Source organism: Amblyomma americanum, chromosome 6, assembly GCF_052857255.1.
Source record: "Amblyomma americanum isolate KBUSLIRL-KWMA chromosome 6, ASM5285725v1, whole genome shotgun sequence".
Classification (NCBI taxonomy): Eukaryota; Metazoa; Arthropoda; class Arachnida; order Ixodida; family Ixodidae; genus Amblyomma; species Amblyomma americanum.
Genome location: NC_135502.1, coordinates 2,559,356 through 2,584,135, shown reverse-complemented (window position 1 = coordinate 2,584,135; position 24,780 = coordinate 2,559,356). Strand labels below are relative to the sequence as shown.

At 47.0% G+C, this 24,780-nt stretch overlaps 1 protein-coding gene across 2 annotated transcripts in view; it reads right to left on the bottom strand.

The window, feature by feature from the left end:
* The window catches only part of LOC144136192 (venom metalloproteinase BumaMPs1-like), a 65,091-nt gene extending 43,195 nt beyond the window's left edge, over nt 1-21,896 (bottom strand). Inside the window, exons 1-4 of one of the 2 annotated variants that reach the window (XM_077668274.1) lie at nt 21,721-21,896; nt 8,103-8,275; nt 3,635-3,724; nt 1,268-1,409 (exon numbers count right to left, since the gene is read on the bottom strand). In XM_077668274.1, the coding sequence (XP_077524400.1) occupies nt 1,268-1,409; nt 3,635-3,724; nt 8,103-8,275; nt 21,721-21,793 (478 nt within the window). In that variant the 5' untranslated portion in view covers nt 21,794-21,896. Of the gene's footprint in view, nt 1-1,267; nt 1,410-3,634; nt 3,725-8,102; nt 8,276-11,228; nt 11,314-21,720 lie in introns of those variants that run through there. The other variant, XM_077668273.1, reaches the window with a different exon arrangement.
* Between the last annotated feature and the right edge of the window lie 2,884 nt (nt 21,897-24,780).

Sequence of the window (24,780 nt, the reverse complement as noted above, 5' to 3'; positions counted from 1 at the left end):
TAACATTGTACAAATTGTAAGTACTGACCCCTTTCTGAGGACTGTGTTGTGCTTGGTAAGCCTTCCATATGTTCAAAGGTGGCGACAGCTGTATAAGGAACTCATCAGTATCTTTATCCAAGAGTGAAATTGCCCACCTGGAATCATTTAAGTGATTAACCTTGTCCGCACGGGCTTGGCCCTGTTTATTGAGACTTATTTTTCTAGGCTTATGTCGCATTACTTTTTAAGTTTTTTGTTTTTCTTCCTACATTTCTATAGCTTTCCTAATAATGATTGTGTCTGTGTCTTCTTCCGTTGCACTCGTCCCTTTGTTGCGCTGAATTTCCAAGATGCATCTTCTTCAGGTCGCCCAGCTTAGCATAATCGTGCATTTTCGAAATCATTTAATGCGCCAGCATATCTGGCCGCTGTGAGCGATTTCAGCGATGTGTGCGTGGTCCAGTGCGTCACCTAAATGAAAAATATCCGAGGAAAAAAAGCTCTGCAGGTCGGATTCGAACCTAGGGATTTCTCGTGGGAAGCGAGTACGGACCTCATAGACCCAACGAGTTTTTCGTTTCCTTATTACCGGGAACATAGCCCAGATGTGTGTGGTATTACTTGATGGATAGAGGTGAACATGGTCTGCGCGGCAATGCAGCAGCAGTGGCGGCTGAACTTTTCATGACGCTATTCTAGGTGGCGTGAGCGGACAGAAGATGGGTGACGTATAGAAACTCCGCCTCCATTGAAGTCGTGAAAAGCTACCGCGCGTCGCCCAGTCCCACAGGCCTTGCGCCAGGCAAAATGGGCCATGCCTTGAACAATGACTTAAACCCGCCACTGTTTCAAATAAAAACAAAAAGAAGGAGAATGATGCGGTGCGGACAAGACGGTAGTGGCAGTGGTTCAGCAAAAGTTCTAGAGTGAATAAAAGAAGGCGTTTGCAGTGGTTTTAAAAAGAGCCAAGCTGCCGTTAGTGTAGTCGACTGCTTGTTAGCGCATTCAGACTTGCTCTTGCAGCACACGACCTGTCATTTTTCCTGCCCGGCTTTCGAGTGATACGCGCTTGTTTCCCTCGGTTTTGAAGAAAGTAAAACGAGGGAAAAGTGTGCCCGTGACGAAAGAACTGAGGTGAAAGGAAAGAACGCTGGTTTACAGCCCGGGCTACATGGCGCTGTGGCCCGTGTGCAGAGGCCCTTTCCTGCCTAGTATTGGCTGCACTGCCCTAGAGAGTTGTCCGCAAGTATATATCCCATACAAGCGTAATGCAAAAAGCGGTTACCTTGGGCAATGGTGCCAGAGGTGTCTTTGACATTTAGGTCTCTCGCAACAATACGTAAAATCTCGTGCTTGACTCCTCTTCCTGTATGAAGCTCTGTGGGCGGTGACGGCTGTATCCGCTCGGTAGGGCCTATAATTCCGAACTTCGTGCCAGCAAAAAAAAAAAAGAAAACACGTGTTTGTAACAAGCTTTAACATCGCTTTTACGCAGCCGAGGGCTGCGTAAAAACGAAAACGCACTCAGTGTTGCTCTTCTACTTAACATATCCGTCTCACTCGACATGTATAACTCAGCGCGGTCGTTTCTTTTTCCCGTAAGAGGCGAACCACTTAATACTTGACAAAATCAGCAGGAGAACATTTGCGCTGTCTCGTGGTCGTCAGGCTTTGACGGCCTGATTAGAGATGTATATGGACTAGCCGATGTGCACGTTCTGACATGTATCTCAAGCTACGAAGAAAAAGAGCACACGAAGTTCTTTAAATTATATTTTCCTAATATACGGCGCATGTTTCATGTTAGTAAAGTATATTTATACGAGTACCTTAATTAACTTAAAGGGCTTACTCTAAACAGGAATTAAAACAGTAATTTTTCTTTCAGTACGCATTAAGTCGTTTTCACGAGAATTCTATGTCATGTCTGCCCCACGCGTTCAGTACGGGCGCAGCCTAAATTCACTTCTTCAAAAAAGGGAAGGCCACTTCTTAAAGGTACCACTCATGAACCTTTGAAAAAAAAGCAGGCCATCGTTTAGGAGGCAGACAAATCAGGGTACACTAATCTCACTTTTTATCATTAACACCTCTTTCTGGGCTAGTTGCTGCATACTTGAATTAGAGAAAACTTAGCGCCAAAACCATGCAAACCCCAAGGACGAACGACGACGAGACACAAGCGCTATACTGACAACTGAATTTTATTGAAGGAAGGATGCAGCTTATATAGGGTGAAGCTTGTGTCTCGTCGTCGTTCGTCCTTGTGGTTTGCATGGTTTTGGCGCTAGGTTTTCTCTAATTCACTTTTTATCATAAAGTCCTATTTCTGTTATTTTGATTTATTACATACTACTACGAAGCCTTGACAGCATCATGTACTAGAGGTCAGAATGTTATTTAATAAGCAGTTGTTAGTCGCCCATCGTTATGTGCGCTTAATGTCCTTCGTACTACATGTCTTACAAGCGCGCAATCAAAAACGAACATAAGATTTTTTATCTAATAGCGAGTGTAAGCATTCTTCGATGGCACTGCGAAAGAGGCTCGTGTAAAGAAAGCAGCTAATTCCGTTCTACACGCCCGTTCTATTCAGTGCGCGAATGCGCTATTCCGTTGGGTCCACCCCGAGAAAGATCTTGGGATCTTTGTATGCTTGCGGGGTTTTCTTGTTTGTGTCAAGCGAAATTAAGAAATGAAAAGAAATCAAATTAACATTCACGCCTGGCAGTTAAACCCGCGGCGGGGCGAGCAGGTCAGCTTCGCTGGCCACTGCGCGAGAGCACTAGGCTATCACCGCAGCCGCACTGCAACGCACTCTCGCTCTGCACACTGCGTGTCATCATATTCGTCCACTATACTGCTATGAAACCAATATTCAGTGACAGAGAGATGCGCTTTGTGCGGTGGCGTTTACAACGGTAGGAACACGGCACTAGATCAATGCGCGTTGGCGTTGACAACAGTGCATGCAAAAACGCGGCGCAGGAGTATAGGCCGCCCGCATACAGGTGCGACCAAAATATTACGGAGCATGCTTCGGCGTTTGAAATGTTTCTCACGTGTTCTGTAGAGGAGATATGAGTGTGTCTTCTGTTAATACGCGAACGCGCCAGTGACGTGGGCTAAACTGTGTAAGAAGTACCCCCTAATTTGCGTTATGTAAGGTGTGGGGAGACTTCGAATCACCGATGCGTGCTCCGTAATATTTTGGCCGGGACTGTACATTAGGTTAATCAGCATTGGCGATGAAAAACTTGAAATCGCGCATAATTAGCTCCCTGAGACAGTGGAAACCTGAATCGTGCTTTCAGGTAGGTGGCGGTGGTGTCCACCTTCAAAAAACAGTGCTTTCGCGCAATATCTCATGCCTATAAATGCTAAAGCGCCAGCTGAATTTTTTTTATCCACCATCTGAGGTGAACTTATGAGACTTGACGCGAAACACTGTGGGTTATAAGGACTGCCAAAAAGGAAGTCTCCGGATTATCTCTGCAGTTCCTTACACACATGCATGGAGATCTCAAAGTAGGCCTTCATAGCATTTACTCGTGTGTTCTATCAGCGTCCTCTACATGTTAAAATACCTGTCCGTTGGCAATGCTAGGTCGCACACACATATTCTGTGAAGAAAGAAAATACGTATACGCACGAGTCGAAGTCTTTTGCCTCGCGTCAATACGAGGACGGCATGCGCTTCGGGGTCGTGGTACAGGTCTCGTTCAATTCTAGCACCATTCATCTAGAGGAATAAACAATTGATTTATGTCCATAGTCAAGCAACAGCGCCCCTGCAATGAACCCCAGGTGATGTCAGGCGCCATCAAAAGAAAAGCAGTTTAGAAATTTTGAGATCAGGCATTTCGCATCCTGTGTTTTCTCGGGTGTGTGTAATACAGACACATGGTTTTATTTGGATCTGTGTATATTCCCCTTTGCAGACATGGTCAAAATTATACTTTTAATCTTTAGGCATAAGTCTGGTTTGGAGAGATTTCTTGCCATTTTAGCCGCTGGTGGCATCGCCTCTAACTAAGCGCCTAAATCGCTGCGGGGGTAAAGTCGCGGGGTCACGTCAGTGTTAATAAACTTCATACAAATTTACCTTTCGCTGCGGAAACTACTACCATAAAACAACTTGAAGGGCACGTAACCTCCGCCTTAACAGTTATAACTTTAATGGGTCGATCCCTTCACGGTCTGGGGTCCTCTTTGCGCATCACTTCGTAGACACGGACACTGATCTGTTTTTCACCTTTACATCACACTTAACCTACCCTTAGGAATTAAGTGCAATAGCATTAGAGATTATTCCCACGCATGTACTCCTCCTCTTTCACCAAGGTTCTGGCTACATACCGATATATGCGGAACTGGTCATTCTCTATTCTACATTAGCAGGTCGCGGTGAGTCCTCATACAGACACGAGTTTTTGAGACACTTGGAAAACTGGAGAACTGGGACCACAGGTGAAACAGGAATGAGAACCAGAGCCAGGCGAAGCAGCCGCGACGCAGCTCACGAGCGATTCTCCCGGATCATCTTCCTCTTCGGCGCCGATTCGCACCGAGCAGGAAGCCGACGGAGCACAAATGACAGCTCCCCTCCCGAAATCGCCCCGATACGCAGCAAGGCAAAACTATATCTCCGAAACGCGTGTTGAGCGCATATAGTTAGAAGACGTGCGCCACGCAGGGTTACAGTATGCCTTGAGGCTAACCACGTGACCGACTTCGGAGTGAGGCGGTCGGCGGGACGGCCGCATTACAACTGGTAGCACCACGTAATTTAAATCGCCTATACAGCGAACCACCTCGTACGCTCCAAAGTAGTGTTTCAAGAGCTCCTCGCTAAGACCGTGGCGTCGAACTGGAGTCCACACCCACACTCGATCACTGGGAGGGAAATTAACGACACGATGCCCTAGGTTGTATCTGCGTGCATCAACGCGCTGGCGGGCTTGGATACGAAGTCGTGCCAGCTGTCGGGCTTCTTCCGCGTGCTGAGCGACGAGCTGATCGTCGGCGGGAGTGTAGACGTCTGGCTGGTGGGGATGCATATAGTGTCGAGCATGGTAATCACTTCCCAGCCATGCTCCAGGCGAAACGGTGAAAATGGGTGGTTTCTTGATTCGCGACGTAGTACGAAAAGTAACGTATGGTAACACTTCGCCCCAGGTATTGTCCTTGATATCGACATACATAGAGATCATGTCAGCCAAGATCTTGTTTAGGTGCTCGGTGAGCCCGTTTGTTTTCGAGTGGTTTCGCGTGCTTTGCGGTGGGCGATGTGGCTCAAGCTAAAAATCTTAGACTTAAGTTGGGGCATAAATGCGGCACCACAATTTCGTGATAAGGAGCTCTGGGTCACCGTGTCTGAGAATTATTGACTCGGCGAAAAACTTGGCCACATCCGAAGCTACTAACAAAGGCAAAGCTCGCGACTAGGCATATCGCGTGAGGTAGTCCGTCTCAACACGGATCCATTGGTTCCCCGATTGTGACTCAGTGAGAAGTCCGAGCAGGTCAATACCAATTTGCTGTAACAGAGTGAGCGGGGACAGGATGGATTGGAGGCGTCCTGCGTGCTTCACGGGGGGAAGCTTCCACCTTACACTCGTGGCAGGTCCTGGAATAATGACGAAAAGTCTTATCGAGTTGTGGACAATATTACTTCGAGTGTATTTGCGCAAGCGTTCGACTGAAACCGAAATGTCCCGAGGGGGACCTTCATGACAGGCGATTTCCTGTGATTTGCTAGCGTAGATCAGCGGACACAACCTCGCACTCGCGGAAAAGTTCTTGTAAAGAACGTTGCCTCGCAGGCATAAAAAAGTTAGTACGCGTACAAAGAGACGACCTCCTTGACACTCAAAGTGTGAGATCACGTCACTGCCGCCCCACCACATTTACGGCACTTGGGGCAGCTAGCAAGACGTCTTCATCCGTGTCTGTAGATGTGGACTCGACGGGAGCGCGGGGGAGGCAGTCGGCGCCAGTGTGCCTGCGACCATGGCTTATAGACGATCATAACGTCGAACTCTTGCAGGGTCTCTGAGATTATTCAGCCAAAACAGAGAGTGGTGCTGTGTGACCACCGGTAATGGGTGTCCATACAAGTTTGCTCTGAACTTTGTAATCGCCTAAATTACTGTGAAGCATTCTTTTTGCGTCGTGGAGTAATTAGTTTCCGTCTACTATAATGCACGACCTGCTACGCGATGACACGTTCTGCGGCGTTCTGGTGCTGGATGAGGACGACCCCGAGGCCCATGTTACAAGCGTCAGTCTGAACTTCAATCGCGGCGGCCTGGTCAAAATGACCTAATAGAGGAGAGGCCTGCAGGTGCCGTTTCAAGGGGTAAAAAGAACGCTGCTCTTCATTAGACCACTGGAAGGCGAGAGTCTCTTTCGTGAGGCGAGTAAGCGGCGAATAATATGCAGCAAGTTATGAGCAAAACATCAGTGTTAAGCGCGGAGACCCAGGAGCCTAAGCGCGGCGTTTATGTCCGATTGTGTCGGGTAAAAAGCGACGGCCGCTGTTTTACCGGTATCAGTACGGAAACCCTTGTGACTGACGACGTTGCCGAGAAATTTCAGTTCGTCATAAGCAAACTGCCACTTCGTAGGCTTCAGAGTGGAGCCGGCCTTTCTGATATCCCGTAGGACTGCTTTTATACGGTCAACGTGTTTGTGGAACATACTTAGAAAAATGACATCACCAAGGTAGACAAGGCATGTTTGCCATTTTAGGCCTGTCAGCACGGGGTCCATAAAGCTCTGAAATATGCTGGTGCAGTACAGAGTCCGAAGGACATCATCTTATACTAATGAGTTCATCCGGGATGAGAAAAACAATCTTCTCTCTGCCGCGCTCATCGAATTCTATTTGTCAATATCCACTTTTAAGACCGATGGACGAAAAGTAACATGCATAGCGCAGGCGATCAAGAGCGTCATCGACGCGCGGCAGTGGATAGACAGTTTTCTTCGTGATTCTGTAGTGGACACAAAACCGAAGAGTTTACTCTTTTTTTCTTCCCCAAAGCCACCGGAGCAGCTGTTGGGCTGAAATGGTTGCATGATGTCGTCGGCCATTAATTTCGAGCGCTTGGTTCTGTATAGTTTCGCGTTCTTTTAACGAAACACGATAACGTGGTTGGAGAACACGGTAAACAGCGTCGTCTGTAATTATTCTGTGCTTAGCGATGGTCGTCTGGTGGACCTCCGGTGACGTGGAGAAGCAGTCGTGGAACTCAGCAAGCAGTGCGCTGAGTTAACCTTTCTCCTCCGCAGCCAACTGCGGTGCAATGCCGACACGTACAGGCGGCATCTTGTGCTGGTGAGCGGACGGACAGGAAGGAGCCTCGGACGGGGCGCCACTCCTGGCGCAGTGGTGCCGCGGTTAAGCGATGCGCCACAGCCCCGGCAGGTTTCAGACTCAGCCACCAGTGGCACTTTCAAGACCCAGGTTTCCCTCCCCGAGCAACCTCTCACGACCAATAATTAATTTAAATGCCGCCGGACACGGCTGGCAGTTTTCTCACAATCGGCCGAGCAAGGTTTTATGATTTATGTCTGCTTCTCTACCGCTTATCAAAAAAAGTCAATGTTTGCTTATGACCCACGTTTGATGGTTCACCAGTAATATACAATTCAGCGATGTAGTACAAGTAGCGTCTACTTTTAATATCGCCTACAAACACTTATCTAGAAATCATTGCTCATATAATAAGATTTCAGTACTGAAAGGATATGATCGCCTTTGCGATTGCCATTGTCAAGCTACAATAATTACGGCTCTTGAAACTTTTCGTATCTCGTCATGAAGGCCTCGCTTCGCCGGCACAGCAAGACATCTCAGATGATCATGCGCAGTTAGATTAGCGGTGAGTCCCTCTGCCAGTGCTGTGGTTGTCAGGGACATTCTGCACTCTCTGCATGCAGCCAGGACTGCAAGTGGTACGGCGCACCTCCCAATCGAAGCAGCACTTCCTACACTTCGAAAGGGCTACACTTCAGCTGCGGCACAAGTTTTGCCACCTTATTTCCGGGTTGCACAATACTGATGCGTCTGTTACGAGTGCCCCAAGAGAGCGAGAAGAAAGGAGCGCTCTCACATAGTGGACGACTTCTTTGTCTCCTTCGAATGTTGTGACATCCAGCTCTCGCCGCAGCACGGACGCCTTTCTCAGCCTCAAAGTCTGATTGTCCCGGATGGCCACGAGCAGCTCCCCACCGTCACTTCGCTGCTCTAGAACTCGAGGGAAGACAACAGCTGTCACGGGAGCCCCTGCATGGTGGAAAAACGGACGGAAGTCCTGCTGTCATCACACACTAAGGTGTCATACCCTTCGTCATATTCTCAGCGCGTGCGTGCGTGCGTGCGTGCGTGCGTGCGTGCGCGCGCGTGTGTGTGTGTGTGTGTGTGTGTGTGTGTGTGTGTGTGTGTGTGTGTGTGTGTGTGTGTGTGTGTGTGTGTGTGTGTGTGTGTGTGTGTGTGTGTGTGTGTGTGTGTGTGTGTGTGTGTGTGTGTGTGTGTGTGTGTGTGTGTGTGTGTGTGTGTGTGTGTGTGTGTGTGTGTGTGTGTGTGTGTGTGTGTGTGTGTGTGTGTGTGTGTGTGTGTGTGTGTGTGTGTGTGTGTGTGTGTGTGTGTGTGTGTGTGTGTGTGTGTGTGTGTGTGTGTGTGTGTGTGTGTGTGTGTGTGTGTGTGTGTGTGTGTGTGTGTGTGTGTGTGTGTGTGTGTGTGTGTGTGTGTGTGTGTGTGTGTGTGTGTGTGTGTGTGTGTGTGTGTGTGTGTGTGTGTGTGTGTGTGTGTGTGTGTGTGTGTGTGTGTGTGTGTGTGTGTGTGTGTGTGTGTGTGTGTGTGTGTGTGTGTGTGTGTGTGTGTGTGTGTGTGTGTGTGTGTGTGTGTGTGTGTGTGTGTGTGTGTGTGTGTGTGTGTGTGTGTGTGTGTGTGTGTGTGTGTGTGTGTGTGTGTGTGTGTGTGTGTGTGTGTGTGTGTGTGTGTGTGTGTGTGTGTGTGTGTGTGTGTGTGTGTGTGTGTGTGTGTGTGTGTGTGTGTGTCCACAGTTCACGCGCGATTGTGTTCGAAGACACAATCGCGCGTGAACTGACACAGGCTCACCAAATCCGAAGTAGTGGGATTGCTTGTGCCAGTGTTCCCTCTATCATGATGCATAAGAAAGAATAAGTTTTTAGAAATGTTTAATTTCCGCTGATACAGAAGTGAATAAAAGAGTTGCAAGTAGCGCACGTCCCATCGATCTGCTTTCCTTGTTGCGCTTGAATTCTGGAAGCTATGCACCAACTTGCCCCGCAAAGTGTTTGATTAGTTCATACATAATTATGCCACAGGTAAGTTTGCAGTCCAAAAAATTTGAAGGTACTAAATTCCACTCCTGACTAAAAATAAAAAAATAAATATCAAAACGTTTACCGGGCGATGTTTACAACTGGCAAGCAAACTCCAAAACAGCACATATATTCTGTTCTTGGAGAGGGCGCGGATGAGGGGAGAACAACGCGAAAGGCGAAACAGAAGGGGAAACACGCATTCGCCCTATATACCTTCGTCCCCGCCTTTCACGCTGGTGTCCCAAACAATGTATAGCTCGTGTTATGCAATGTATAACAGCGCTCGTGTTGTCGTTTCCTTTCTTCGTCCCTGTATTGTGTACGCTATTTTTCAGTATCAGTTGAAGGTGCCCTGAGGGTGAAATTTTCCTTTAATCATGCAATCACCTGCCAAAAGTTCAATGCTCGAAATAATGTCAGATGGCAGATGATTGATTTTGTTTAGGAATATCAATAGACCGAAGCCGCTGTCTTGGGACGCATCAGACGATAAATCTGTTAGAGCGGATAACTATTTCTCGGTGAACTTTGCAAAATGAGAGAAGATTACGCACCCATAAGGTTGGCACTCCTGAGGAGGAGGCACAGAGCCGTTGCCCAGCAACGGGTGCAGCTGGCTGACGCCGCGCGCTCGCCGCGCCATCTGGCATGACGTCACTTTGCGCGCCTCGCCGCATAGAGGCAGCTGACGAGGCTGCCATTGCTCTGGCAATATCGCACGGCAACGCAACAGGACAAAACCTCTCTATAGTGACGTACTCTAAAACAAGCATGAAGAAATTACACAAGAAGAAGCATTGACAGGATCGCCAATCATATTCCACACACGACGAGAAGACACATAAACACTAAACATAATATAGTATGGGTTCCGGGACATGAGGGGATGAGGGGCAATGTGGCAGCAGACGAGTTAGCTCGAGGGTACGTCAACCGAGCAGACTCAACACTTTGCAGGGCACCTTTGACCCTGTTACCCCCACGTATTCCGACATACTCGACCATTACACGGGTCAGCGGAAACGCTACCCAGCCCTACACAAAAGGCTATCCAAAAAGGAGGCGGTAAACTGGCTCAGACTACAAACAGGTACCTGCCCGGGATCTGCACAAACTACATAAGATTTTCCCTAGACAACATGCAGACGAATGCCCCTGGTGCCAAGGTAAACCTACACTAGAGCATGTCACATGGAACTGCCCTAAGGCAGACTTAGAGCCTAAAATAGACCACCCGAGAGTGACGCAGTGGGAGCCCTTGCTGGCCAGCCAGGACGAGGAAACGCAACGATTCCTCGTACGCCGAGCCACGCTGGCAGCTGCCAAGTGCGGCATCCTGGACCGAGGATCGACCACGGCGCCCAGTGACCCGTAAGGGTCACGAACACTTTAAATTGGTCGGCAATAAAGTTTTTTCCCTCAATCCATCACCGCGGAGCCGCCCTTAACCACCCTTTTCCTTACCCGCCCTCTCGCGGTTAACCGCTAACCAACGTACTCGGTGGCGCTATCTACAGGAGCCACCGAAGCCCCCGCACACTCACTGAATAAAAAAAAACCCTGTGTCGAGGCTGGTAATCGACCCAGGGCCTTTGGCGTTTGAGGCGGAGACGCTACCACTCCGCCATGACGGCTTTTTTTTTTCATTATTGCATGGAAATAGTGCCGAAAAGAAGTCTAAGCTCGCTTACGCCACAAAACAACAGGCCACCTTGCCCCTGCATGACCCCTCCTTCCAAGACATCAAAAGCCTGGAAGGCGCACACATGCATCCAGATACTCGACCATACAAGACCGCTTATCAAGATGGACTGCGGTACTGGTTTGGACGACACCAAACAACGTTTCATATACACGTGTTCTGCACGTGGAGTTACCGCGTTTCGTACCTGAAATTTCTGACCCACGTACCACTCTCCTAAAGGCGCTCTGCATTGTGAAAATGCGTGATCTTTTGTCCCACATTTTGCATACTCTGCCTTGGTACTTGCCTCCATTTTTTAGTACAGCAAAAAAGCGCCGTCTCGTAAGAAAGCCTGTCTTCATCTGAAGTGAAGCGTCAGAAACACGCGCTCACAAGTGCAGCATTAAGCGCAGGAAGTATAGTTGCTCCGAAAATGTCAGCCCGTTTGCTGATCACAGTTCTTGGAAGGTTAAACGCATTGTGAGATTTAAAATGTCACAATGATTTATTACTTTGCCAAGCGGCTCTTCAGTCGTGCTACAACAATCTGCTTTTTATAAGAACTTTAAGGATAACCATAACAGTACTAAAATTTAGGAAGGGCAACGGCAAGAAAATAAAGCCAGTATAAGGTTATTTTTTGCGAAATTATACTTCGTAATAAAATAAATTTTGTAACCATTTTTGTTCGCTTCTTTCAGTAGCTAACGGCTAGCCGCGTAAAAATAGATAATTGCGGATGTTAAATAGAGGAAGTGTCACGTTATAAATGGTGCTGCGATCAAACCGGCTACAAAAGAAAGTTCGTGAGTTAAGCCCTCTTTCTGGAAGGCATCGGGGCAAATTGTTGGGGCATTTGAGTGGCACCGCGGCTGACATTCGCAATTGTGTGCGCAGCCCACTTGGCGAGAATATACAGCAATCGATGGCTGGTCTCTTATTAACATTGTTACGGATTCAAAAGGACGACAAGATGACCCCAGTAAATTATTTAATGGCTGCAGGCCTAGCGCGGGCGCTCTGTACTGCCCGCTTTGTCGTTGCCTTCTTCGTAGCTTAATGTTTTAAAAAAGAGGGATTCCAATAATGCCTTGAAACGTAATTGAGGTAGCAGTCAATACAGAGTTTGTGTTCAAGTCTTTAAAAAAAAAATTCTGCTTAAGCAATAAGCTGGGTTACTAGACGAACGAAAAAAAAGGAAAAAAGGTGTCTCCATCCAGTGCCAGACTATTTTTTTTTTTCATTTCGACACTATGCTGAAACTTCATCGCTTAGCAGAAACGCCGCATAGCTTAGAATAACAGACGGTAGTAGTGTAGCGTTCTCTGTGCTAACGCAGCCTTACTGCATCACCACCAGCGACTGACCACACCGGTGCCACGTACACATGAAACGTTTTCAGTTACATGTATACGACAACCATTACCTGACTTTTTCTATATACAGCGAGTTTCCTAGAAGATTATACGTACAATGATCGGCTTACTGTGTATTCAGATCCAGTCACTTATTTTGCAAGTTTTTTTTTTTTTAATACATTGGCAATGCACCCAACCCGAAGCCAGCTTTGTACGGCCGGGCTAATTTCGAAGCTGGCTTTAGTGGGAAGTCCGAGGCATGTTTTTAAGCAATTTTCGGTTTGGGTTCGGAATAGAATTCCCTTCAGTGTTGGAACTCAAGTTGGATGACAGCATATGAACAAGTTTAGGCTTTGGGGATGAATTTTAAGTAGATTTATGATACACTAAGGAAGAAGCTGCCGCGAGTACAATGCTGGTTGAAAGTTTTCAGCCGTTTTGGCCGCTCTGAACACAGCTGTGTACACCACGACCTCACAGCTTATTTTCAGAGCGTGCTCCATCTCGCGCTGATCTCTTCATTTCAGGCGAATGCAGCATCCTTCACTTTTAAACAGGGAGCTTTCTAATGCCAGCTAGCGAAAGCAGCAAAAAAGAAATTTACGAAACAACGAGACTGCTAGCACATCTCCCGCCATTACCTTGACATTACCCGCCATTACCTGACATTTTTGCTGGATTCCTTGCGTTATGCGCGGCTATGAAACAAATAAAACTGATATCCATTTCCTCACGGTGTCGATTTCGTAAACCCTGATATTCTAATGTTACAGTTCCCCACATTTTCACACTTTTTAGTGCCCGTGCCAAACGCACACAAGAAATGGCACTCTATGCTTAGGCTTTCAGCTTGTTAATGCCATTATTTTCAGTTAGTGCTGCAAGTTTCGATTTAATGTCATTATATGAAAGCCACGACCTCGATAATGCGAGCAAGGCAGTAAGGAGTTTTACCAGAATATAAACAGCCATAATGAGCGCGTTATCTTTTAAATGTTTTTGAACCAATGCAAAAATTATTTTCCTGAAATTAAAGTAATGTAGAAATTATTTTGCGGAAAACGACGCTGTAATTGCTTGACAAGAAGAAAAAAAAGTGGTGGGGTTTTAACGCAGTCAAACCGAGTAGACGTGCGAAAGCATGTGCTTTGCCTAGCTGGCTCATGGTTTTTCTTTTCTGGGTCGTCGGCACATGTGCCTGCGTTATTGGACACAGGTTAAGCTCTCATCATCATCAGCAGCAGCAGCATCAGCAGCCTTACTACACCCACTGCAGGGCAAATGCCTCTCCCATGTCTCCCCAATTAACCCTGTCCTTTGCCAGCTGCGCCCGCCCTATGCCTGCAAACTTCTTAAGCTCTTATCGAGGTTTAGTTCATCTGATCCGTTCACTCTGCAGATGCAAACCGAAGACGATGTGCAGTGCACAGCGCGAGAGTGTGTTGCAGTTTTAACGCGAGGCGAGATCGGCTGCGGCGGTCGCATAGTGCTCCCGTGCAGCGGCCAGCGAAGCTGATCTGTTCGCGCCGCTACGAATTCGGAATCCCGTCGAGAGAGTATTTTATTTCTGAATGGGCTTTTGCTGTGCTAGGTTTGGCCATGGTCGCCCTCCCACTGGCTACAGCTGGCACGGCGATGCTCCGGGCTAACCCAAGCTTACCCGGATTACTCCGACGCTTAACACGATGTTTTTGGCTGGGACCGCAGTAAGTATTGCTTTCGCACTAAAAGTAGCCGCAGACTTGCGTGCGAGCTCCCAAGCCTAGAGTATCTGCCAGAAGTGCCGGTAAAAATCGTTCCCTTCACACCGAAAATTCAGGAATGGTGCCTCATATGATTAAAAGTTATGAATAAACCACTTGCTATACCGGATAGGAAGTTGTTCCTAAAAACGCTGCATGCTTTTCTGCGTCGGGAACGGGCACGAGAGTACGCACTGCTCAGGCAAATGAGTTGGGGCCAACTCAGTAGGTCGTGAATGGGAGTAAGGCTAATGTCATTAAAGTGTGTGGCACCGCGCGAATGGCATTAGAACTGAAGGCAGTAAGCGCTTAATGGGATTAAATTTGTCCGTGTTTCACTGGTATACGAAAAGCTGTATGAGCGTGTAAAACAATTACCCAGTGCTGTTATTTGTTTAGAAGTAAAGAACTGCCTTTCTTGAGGCCTGGGTGTGCTATATTCGCCGAAAGATACTTTGCTTTATCTCGAAATGATGAATGGCGCCTGCAAGGATCCGTAGGAAGCACAAGCTAGGGCGCCATGGTTGGGGATAGCAGGTGACTGGAAGTTGAAAGTGGGTTTTTCGGTGTTGGGTGACGGATTCTGGAGAATGGAAATGACTTGAAGGCAAAGGTGTGCAGGTAATGGGCGGAGGCCACCTGGAGGATGGCGGCAGCATCACACAACAGGCGGACAGATTTCGCCAAATTGAGGCCAGTAACGCTAACGCCCTAAGGGACACAGAGGACAACTCTGTTAAATTTACTTCTCGGCAAATCGGATAGTTCTCTTTTTCGTGGCTCTGTTGCCGCTTGCATTTATTGCTAAAAGATGTAGATTCGAAGTTGCAAAACATTTTCCCTCCGCTCCTATTCAAATTTGGCACTCTCTGATGAAGAAATAGCCGAAAAGTGAACTAAACTGACATAAACATCTACTCCTTGATTACAGGCTAGTGTGCAGTGCAGCCCAGCAGCAGCCTAAATAGAAGCTGCCACCTGCCGTACGTAAGGCCTGATCAGCCGCCGCTTCGTTTACGTCTACACCAGCGTTACGATGGATTCCGTTCCCGATCCCGACCACCAACTTCTGTCAAAAACTGCGCCCTGCACTTCAGCGACCTCAACCCCACGCGGCGTGCGATGCTCTTGAGAGCTGAGGCGGCGGGTCTGGCAAGAAAATCCTAGCGCCGATGAGTCGGAAGCGTCGCTGTTACCGCCGAGTTGCCGTCACGACTGATGTGTAGCGACTGGTGCGTGCGGGCGTATTTACATTATGTAATAATAGTCCTTTTAGCGCTGTTTATGCAGCCCAGCGTCTTGGTACGTTGACGAAGCGAACACGCCGAGCGGAGCGTTTGCTAACGTGGAGGTGCGCTGAACATTGGCTGCATACACAGCTCTTTTTTCCTTGTCGCAGTTGCGTGCCGTTGCACGAACTTCGTCCGTGGAGCACTTGACGGGTGCTCGCATTTGTAAACCGAGACGCGTCAAAAACGAAACCACGCGGACACGCAACGCGCATAGCCGCGAAGCATGCCGAAACTCAGCTGGCCGCCTCTCGCGCCGCCAAGTATATAGGTTTTCTTTGGCTTCCAACATTCATGTTGTCATTTTTTTTGGTCTTGCTCGTGTCATAAATGTGCACTAGTTCTTTTCAAAACGGCACTTAAGTTTTTCAATATCTAAAACGCGCAACCTTCACGGACGTTTGTCAGTTCAAAGATCCGTTCCAGTTCTTCGTTATTTCGCCATCGCTCTTGGACTGCCGAGGTTGGCCTGTGGCGGCAATAACTGTATGTTAATTCTCTTTTTTTCTGCTCCACATACAAGAGCTTTGTTTCAAGCAAAAGTAGTGGTTTAACGCGACAGCGTGAACGAGCTCGTGTCTCAGGAAATCTTGCGACATCGTTGGCTGTGAGCAAGAAATCCATGAACAACCCCCAGAGAAGCAACCTACGACGGCTACTTAGGTCATGTGACGTGGTGGCCACACCGCTACCTCCTGCCCACCGGGTTGCGGGGAAATAGCGCACCGCGGCAGTCGAATTAATTAGGCTGCTGTGGAGAGCACTTAAGGCGGAGCTTAAGTGTCCCCTCCAATTTTTTTTCTTATTAAAACCTGGTATTGCATAGATACTAGCCAACTACAATTTCTCCTCAGTGTCCCATTAAAAAATTTGTGTTATTTCAATCCTGCGGCCGCTAAATCTGAATAACACGGAATCACATAATATGAGTATCACGGAAACGCTCCATGGAGCTGTGGATATTGGTTCCAGTTTTCTATGATCGAAATAGTTGCCAGTGGGATGATCAAATGAGGTAGGAATACGACAGTCCATGGAAACATACGCAGCAGGAATGCTTTCAAGGCTGTTAGGCGGTGCTTTGACATGTCAGCGTTATTTTATTGCCCTTAGTTCGCCAGGCACGCATGGTTTTCTAAACGTCAGCCAAGGGTTTCCTGAGCATGTCGGCATTATTTTATTGCCCAAAGTTCGCCAGGCACGCATGATTTTCTAAACGTCAGCCAGGGTTTCCTGAGCACCTTGAGTGTTAGTCTGAAACAAACGAGCTAATGTAACGGGCACTGAAAAGATTTATATGGTGAAGGCTCCACAAGGGACCAACGGCATTGCTGTTCAGTCGTATGTCGCAAGTAAAAGGTATGGCGTTTGCCTGTCGGCTATTGAGAAACTGAAGCTGGCGATTTCGATAAAGGGTGCTTAACGGGCGTCGTGTATGAGTCAGGCAAGCGTGGCCCACATGAGTCTTGGGGCTCAGGTAACCAGTCCTGCCTTGATGCTTCGTGTGTATGTGCATTGTTGTTGATGGAGGAAAGAGGCGTCGCTTCAGTAAAGCATGAGTAAGTATGCGCTCGTCCCGTCTGCTACTTTCGTGTGTCTTGTCCCCTGCTAGTTAGGTTTTTTTTTTAATCAGTTAACCAGCCTCGGCCAAGTGCGCCGCGTAATGAAACTTCTACACAATGTACACTGAACTGTTCTGCAAACCTGGTGGGCCTCCGCACAGAGTGCTGGCAATAGCAGTAGTAACGAAAACGATGTACAAGATAACCTCGGAGCTCTACATGTCGAGTGCTTCCATCCTCATAAAACAGTTGAAGTGAGAGCCCGTGGTGTCTTCTTTCTTATGCGTGTTGTCTTGGCGCAAAATCTTTTCATTATGTCTGGTCACCAAATATCCCAGCAGTTAACTCTTCCAAAATACTCTATAGGACTGCTGAAATTAAATTAAGAAGGAAAAATCTATCGACAATTCAAAAGAAAGCACTTTACTTTTCAATTCTTGTGCTGAACGCTTGCGAACGAAGTACTAGCCGCAGAAATTCGACTCTGTGGATAAAATGTGTTTTTGATGCATGCAAGATAGATAAAAAACAGAGCACATTCCTTCCCGGTGTAAGGGCCCCAAGCCCTCAATTGACCCGGTCACCACACAGGTCTGAGATGGGTACTAGGGTTTAGGAACAGCCAGAGCATGCTTCAACTGTAAAACGTGCACGCAAGTTAGAGGCAATTACAGGATTGGTAAAGAAAGACGATAGTAATTGAGTTGGAAAAGATGAAAAGGGGAAGTTATACTGAAGAAATTTGCTCGCTATGATTCAATATTTACGTATAAACAGCACCACGGACAAAGGACTGAGAAGAAAATGAAAAATAGTAACTATGCAAAACCTACTGGCTCAATCTGCCGTTCTTCAGGATTTAAGAACTAGGTGGCAGTTATCACCGCCCTGATACGAAGCGACGTCACTAATTGTCAATCTCTCTGCTTGGCATCTCTTCACATAGAAGGACATACCAGTAAGTAAGCCGTGAATTACTGTTGGACTTTCTGCGGAAGTCGAGCTCGATACCAGCATATAGTTCTGGTCTAATTAGTGTATAGTGAAGAAGAAATTTACGCCTGCGGGGAATTTTTAAGTTCATGTCTTAAAAAATATAACTTAACGCAGAAGAGCAGATGTTATCTATATAAAAATTTCGTGATAAAGTGTTAGTAAGTATGACACTTAGGCACTTGCATTTATTATCTTCCTGCAGAGGTGGCAAACCCAGCCCACGATACAGCAGTATTCCAGGGAGACACCGGTTCTCGTGGCTCGAAAATCTCCTACAGCGACACGGCCAGGAACAAGGCGACTCAGATCGGATAGGCAAGCTAGGACGAAGACAAGAGGTCCTTTCATTTTATTTCACTTCCTTTTCTTCCTCAACAGCATTGCGAGGAAACAAAAGCCTCTCAGCGCAGACCCGTTACCTCGGTTGGTGGGCCGTCGATGGCGTAGCTGTGCGGATCTCCTTTAATTGCAGGAATGCATTTAACGGCTCTGTTTTCACCTCTCTTTGTCTGAACATTTTTGTCCGTCAGTCGACACAACTAGAAAATTTGACAAAATAATGCGCCGGGCCAAAGGTACATGTATGAGTGGGATTCGAACCCAGACCTTTTAGGTGGACGCATACGTAGTGGCAACGCGACACGCTGAGGTCGTTTGCGTCGGTGCTGCTTCTCCTTTCACCTGGCATGCAGGTAATAGACGCTTAAGTTTGGTTTATAGAGATTTAACGTCCCAAAGCGGCTCAGACTATGAGGGGCGCCGTAGTGAAGGGCTCCGGAAATTCCGACCTCCTGGGGTTCTTTAACGTGCACTGACATCGCACAGTACACGGGCATCTAGAATTTCGCCCCCCATCGACATTCGACCTCTGTGGCCGGAATCGAGCTCGCGTCTTTCGGGTCAGCAACCGCGCGCCATAAGCCGTGAGCCACAGCAGTGGCTTCATAGCAGCTTATCTAAGGAATATTTGCTAATGTAATAGTTACGTAGTAATCTGTGCTAGACTAGCAACAACTCCATTCCTAAAAACTGGCGCTACTTTCGTACGTAATGAAGAAACAGGAGGAAAGCAAAGGTTTACTTAAAAGACGCCTAGCAAGAGAGAATTATTATCCGCTATGAATGCACAATATCGGCACGATACGGCTATAGAGAGACTTCTTAATAACGTTGCAGCTGTTTATCCTTATCGAACCCGCAGAGTGTCATTATGATGCGTTCTCGGCCGCGTTCGACCATGTTTTTGTAGCCTACCCCGCACGCGCTCTTGTCCGAGCTCGCACGTTTTTGTAGTGCCCGCGTTAATACTCTTCGTGTGTGATAGTCTTTGAGTGTGGCTGAGTCGTCGCGTGCCGAAAAATACAGATATGCGTGTTCCAGTGTACCCGTTCCTTGCATCCGCCTGACCGGCATCGCTTGGAGCGCGTGACACGATTAGAAACGAAGGAAACTGAAACACATTCTTGCGCCGAGATGCCTTGAACAGGCTAGGACTAAGTACACGCTATGTAATCGCTTCTGAAACGTGGCCACTTTCAAGTGACGTTACGAAAATGGTGCACAAAGGTTGCTTTACTGAAAACCTTCCTTATGTTGTTGCGTGTGTATACAACTTTTGTCCGTAAAGTTCCGAGACTGAGTCTATTAAAAAAATGCGTGTAACATTGAAATAATTTGTGTAGCACCCCTTCGAAATAGTCTCCCTTGCAGTCTATACATAGCTTCTAAAGCTTCTTGAGGTCTTGGAAACAGTTGGAAAACGCTCCCAAGCAACACATGTAATCGACCCAATATTGGAATCGTATTGGCAAAGGCCGGTACAACAAAGGCCCAGAGCGAAGCCATCCATTTCTAATATTGGGCCGATTACATGTGCTGCTTTTTGGCAGGGCTGTCAGCTCCTTTCTCGTGTCGTCTTGAATGGCCTCCACGCTCCCCATCCAGCGACCTTTTAGCGCTATCTTCACACGAAGAAACAGGAAAAAAATCGCATGGGGAGAGGTCAGGCGAGTATGGCGGATGGGGAACTACAGTAATGCTGTGCTTGGCGAGAAATTTTGTCACTCTTAGAGCAGTGTGCGGCCTTGCGTTATCGTGGAGAAGGCTCCATTGCGCAGATGCCCGTAATTCAGGGCGACGGCGTCGCAGTGCATCACGCATGTGTTGGAGCACGCGGATATAAAACTCCTGATTCACCGTCTGCCCTTGAGGGACGAACTGGTGTAGTATGACATTTCTGGCATCGAAAAAATTATCAGCATCATCTTTGTTTTGCTCTTCTGTCCCCGCACCTTTCTCTACGCCAAAGAGCTTGTGAACCGCCATTCGATGTTCTGCCTCTTTGAGGATCGTACTGAAAACACCATGCCGACAGCAATGATGCTGTCGACGAATGCAGCACCCTTCTCTGCATCGGAGAGCAAATCAGAGCTCACTGATGCCCGCGTGTCCTTCTGGTCCTGTGTGAAAGAGTGCGGCACAAATCTGGCATTCAGCTTTCGTTTCCCCAAGTTCTCATGCAAAATTTGGTGCCATGTTGTCTAACTAATGTCGTCTAACTAATGTTGTCTAACTAATGCAGACTGTAATAGTGCGGTCTTGCTGTACGATTTCCCTGATCCGAGCCACGTTGTTTTCATTCCGTGAGGTTGAAGGGCACCCCTGCCACTTGTCTCGTGTTCCACCGACGTTCTCACCGAAACGAACCTCTCGTGCCACATGAAAACTCGCGCCCGCGATAATGTCTCGTTGCCGTAAGCGTCACGAAGGAGCTCATACGTCTGTGTGGCTGTCTTGCCAAGCTTATGACAGATTTTTAGGTTTGCACGCTGTTCGAAGTGGACCTCCATCTCTCCCCATTCACTCACAGTAGAATGCGCTGACAACCTAATGACAGTGTATTTTTCTAGATGTAGTGCCATCTAGCGGCTGCCACAGCAATTGACATAAATAGCTCAGGTTAGCCCGAAAAAATTGCGCTACACATACGCACCTACATTTGTTTTGGGGAATCATTTCTAGAGAAGAAAATAAACCAGTCTCGAAACTTTACGGACAAAGGTTGTAGATTAGGTGAAAACATTAAACATAACGCATGCATTCCTTTAGTGGGGTAATATAGGCGTGGCATTAATTGGACCGCGTTTTCTTAGTGTTATAGCACTTATAGTGGCCACTCGCTTCATTTAGCAATTTTGTGTCTGTTTTACTGTTTCTCTGTCTCTGTCTCAAGCTGGTTTTGTGGCAGGCTGCTCACCTGCCGGCCGGGTGATGGGCAACCTGCCCAGGTATACAAGTATACAACTAGCAATCTGCCCACTGTGTCAGTCGGCAGCTCATTTAATCATGACAGGCTGCTTAGGGAGGCCAACCTGGTTCGGAAGCTAACCCAAGCAACCGAAGTCCTACCGATGGCAGCACCTGCCATAAAATGGCAGTGGCGCATCGCATGACCGCTGCACCTGTTTTTTTTTAATTTCATATCTATGCCAGGGGTGGTAGAAGACTCCCAGGAATCTATCGATGGAGAAAATAACTAACTCCTCACATATGAACATGAACCCGTTATTGCTATCCGAACAACTGGCATCCTTGAACACTGGATCTGAACACCAGAACCGAAGAGAAAACTGAACTGCTAGCGGACCTAATTCGCATTTGGCTCAACTATGCAAATAGGCCATTATTTTTTTTATTTTCTTAGAGTTTCATTCAGCTGCACTACAAGAAAAAAGTAGTAGAAGTACCTACCCTGCGGCGTGCATTGAAAGAGTGTCACGCAGGCTGTTAAGCACAGAACTGCTTTTTCGCTTCTCCCCCGCATATTCCAAAACTGTGATGAAGAGGCGTCCCCCTGACAGGAGTCTTTTTGAGGCAAGTGAGAGAATACCAAATTCGCGCAGCCCCTGAATGCCGGGAATTTGTTCAAGTGCTACTGGCCATGATTCAAAGTTTATTTTTTTCGTCCTAAAGAACACCTTTTTTTATCGGCATTGTCACCAGCAAATGCCACAAAAGAACCTGCCATTGTCTTTTTGCTCTTGCCGTGGCCTGAGGCTTGCATTGAAAGAGCGGCACGCAGGCTGTTAAGCACAGAACTGCTCTTTCGCTTCTCCCCGCATATGCCGGAACTGTGATGAAGAGACCTCTCCCTGACAGGAGTCTTTTTTGAGGCAAGTGTCCAAGTGCTACTGGCCGTGATTCAAACTTTATTTTTTCCGTCCTAAAGTAAACAATTCTTTATTTGCATTGTCACCAGCAAATGCCACAAAAGAAGCTGCCACTGTCTGTTTGCTCTTGCTGCGTGGGCGAGATTCTCGAAATCAGTTTACTCAAACTTGAGTTGAACTTTACTCAGGCAAGAGCAATAAAAAATTAACTGTCAAGGGAACTAACAAAAAGGCAGCCTCATGCCTGATCAAGCGTCCACACTCCGTGACGGGTGTGACACAGCTTGGCAAAAGAAGAAAGCTGTGACGTATTCAAGTAGATATGTCTTCATAGTTATGGGTATGCAAAAAAAACAACAAAAACTTGACATCAACTAAAGTCGGTTTAAATAAATACCAGTTCTATTGTGTCAGTCTTCATGCAGACGATACGAACATATTTGTAATGGCAGAACATAAAACGAAATCGCATTATAAGAAACCAAGGCTTTAAGAAAACTCGTATTGGTTAAGGTTAAACAATGTTTCCGCTAAAATTAATAAAACAAGCCGCATAGTGTTTACATAAAAAAAGAAGCGATTAATGAATGAGAACATGTCAATTAATGAAGTGTAAGAAAAGAATAAAGAAACATTTCTCCCCACATACTCCCGGCTCTCAATGCATGCACACACTAATAATATAACCCTTACAGAAAAAAATTGATTTCTATGTGAGCAACAATACTTATTCTCTTTAAACCGGATATTAACACTAAAACTTCACCTACTAAGTCATGGTTTGTGGTCTGATATATCACACTACGCTCTTACCTGCTCAAGTGGCCCAACATAAAGCAATACGCGCAGTCATTTTTACGTAAAAGTATTATTAGCGCACATTTTTATTACACAGCCTAATATTTAGCCCGTAAAATCAGGCCTTAGTTACCAAGTGCTAGTCTTAAGGTGGGGTGAGACTTCGAAAATGGTTTTAGAAGTTAGCTGCCCACACACACACACACACACACACACACACACACACACACACACACACACACACACACACACACACACACACACACACACACACACACACACACACACACACACACACACACACACACACACACACACACACACACACACACACACACACACACACACACACACACACACACACACACACACACACACACACACACACACACACACACACACACACACACACACACACACACACACACACACACACACACACACACACACACACACACACACACACACACACACACACACACACACACACACACACACACACACACACACACACACACACACACACACACACACACACACACACACACACACACACACACACACACACACACACACACACACACACACACACACACACACACACACACACACACACACACACACACACACACGCCTGCAGATGCGCCCATCGGGGCTCTCAAAATCGCCGTTGCCGTAACTGACGACGACTATAATTTTCCTTACTCCGAGCGACGAAGCAGTCTTATGACGCCGGTCGCGGTCTAAGCTGAGCGCCGGCGTTCTCTAGCGAAGGAAGTTAGCACACGAGTTTCGAATCGGGCGCTGCATTCATTACGACACTTCACCATGCTTCCTGCGTTCCTCGTGCGCTCAGTTTCGGTCGCGTGCGAGAAAACCCGTCGGATTCCTTCGCGCTGCAGGGCTCTAGAAACTGAGTTTTTTATCGTTTCAAAAACTCATATGGCATCGTCTTGTTCACGGCATAAAACTATCATTTGGGACTAACCGCCCAGCTACGATATTTAAAAGCTAATTAGTGGGGTTTTGGTAATTCCCTGAATAATTAGAGGGGTGTTGCAGCATATTGTGTCCGCCAGGGCAGAGTGTGTGTTCCTACACCTATTTTTATTTGCTATATTGAACCCAATATTTTCAGTAATTTCTGAAAGTGCTCGCTGAAACACCAGTTATGTTGAATTTTAGAGTGCGCTATTAGCTGCTTACTATCAAAATCTTTAAAAAAGTATACCATTTTACTGCCAGTTTAGTTTTCAAGGAAATAAAGTAACTGAGGCATCAACAGGTATCAGAAACTTGGAAAAGACCAATTTGAGGTTAGGCCGAAGAACGCCGAAGAAAAACATAAAAGCACTGATGACTTCTGTCTTTATTGACGTCTCTTTGATGCAACTTGAAGTAGACTACTTTTGTGTTTAAGATGAGCCAACAGCCCAGTTAACACTATCCTGAACATATAAAAGTCACATGCATAATTCATGGATATGTAGCATTCTCCTTGAGCCGCGTTATGCAGTAAGTGTGTTGCTTTGGTGAAAGGATTGTAGAGAAGCACCAGGAAAATTCTGACACAGATAGGCGCAATAATGCATGTTCAGCTTTGCAGTACACGAGTTTAGCTAGCTAGACCTAGCTTGTGCAGTGTGCAAGTCAGCCTAATACCCCTGTCACACGGCCAGTTTCAATCACCCTCGAGTCGAGGGTCTTCGAGATTCTCAATCGCCATCGAACTCGCCGCTGCTACACGGCAAATCTCAATGGCCATTGAAATGGTTCTCGTGTCTTACGCCACAGATGAGTGGCGCCACAATCGCTACTTTGGATTTTGCAAAAATAACAAAAA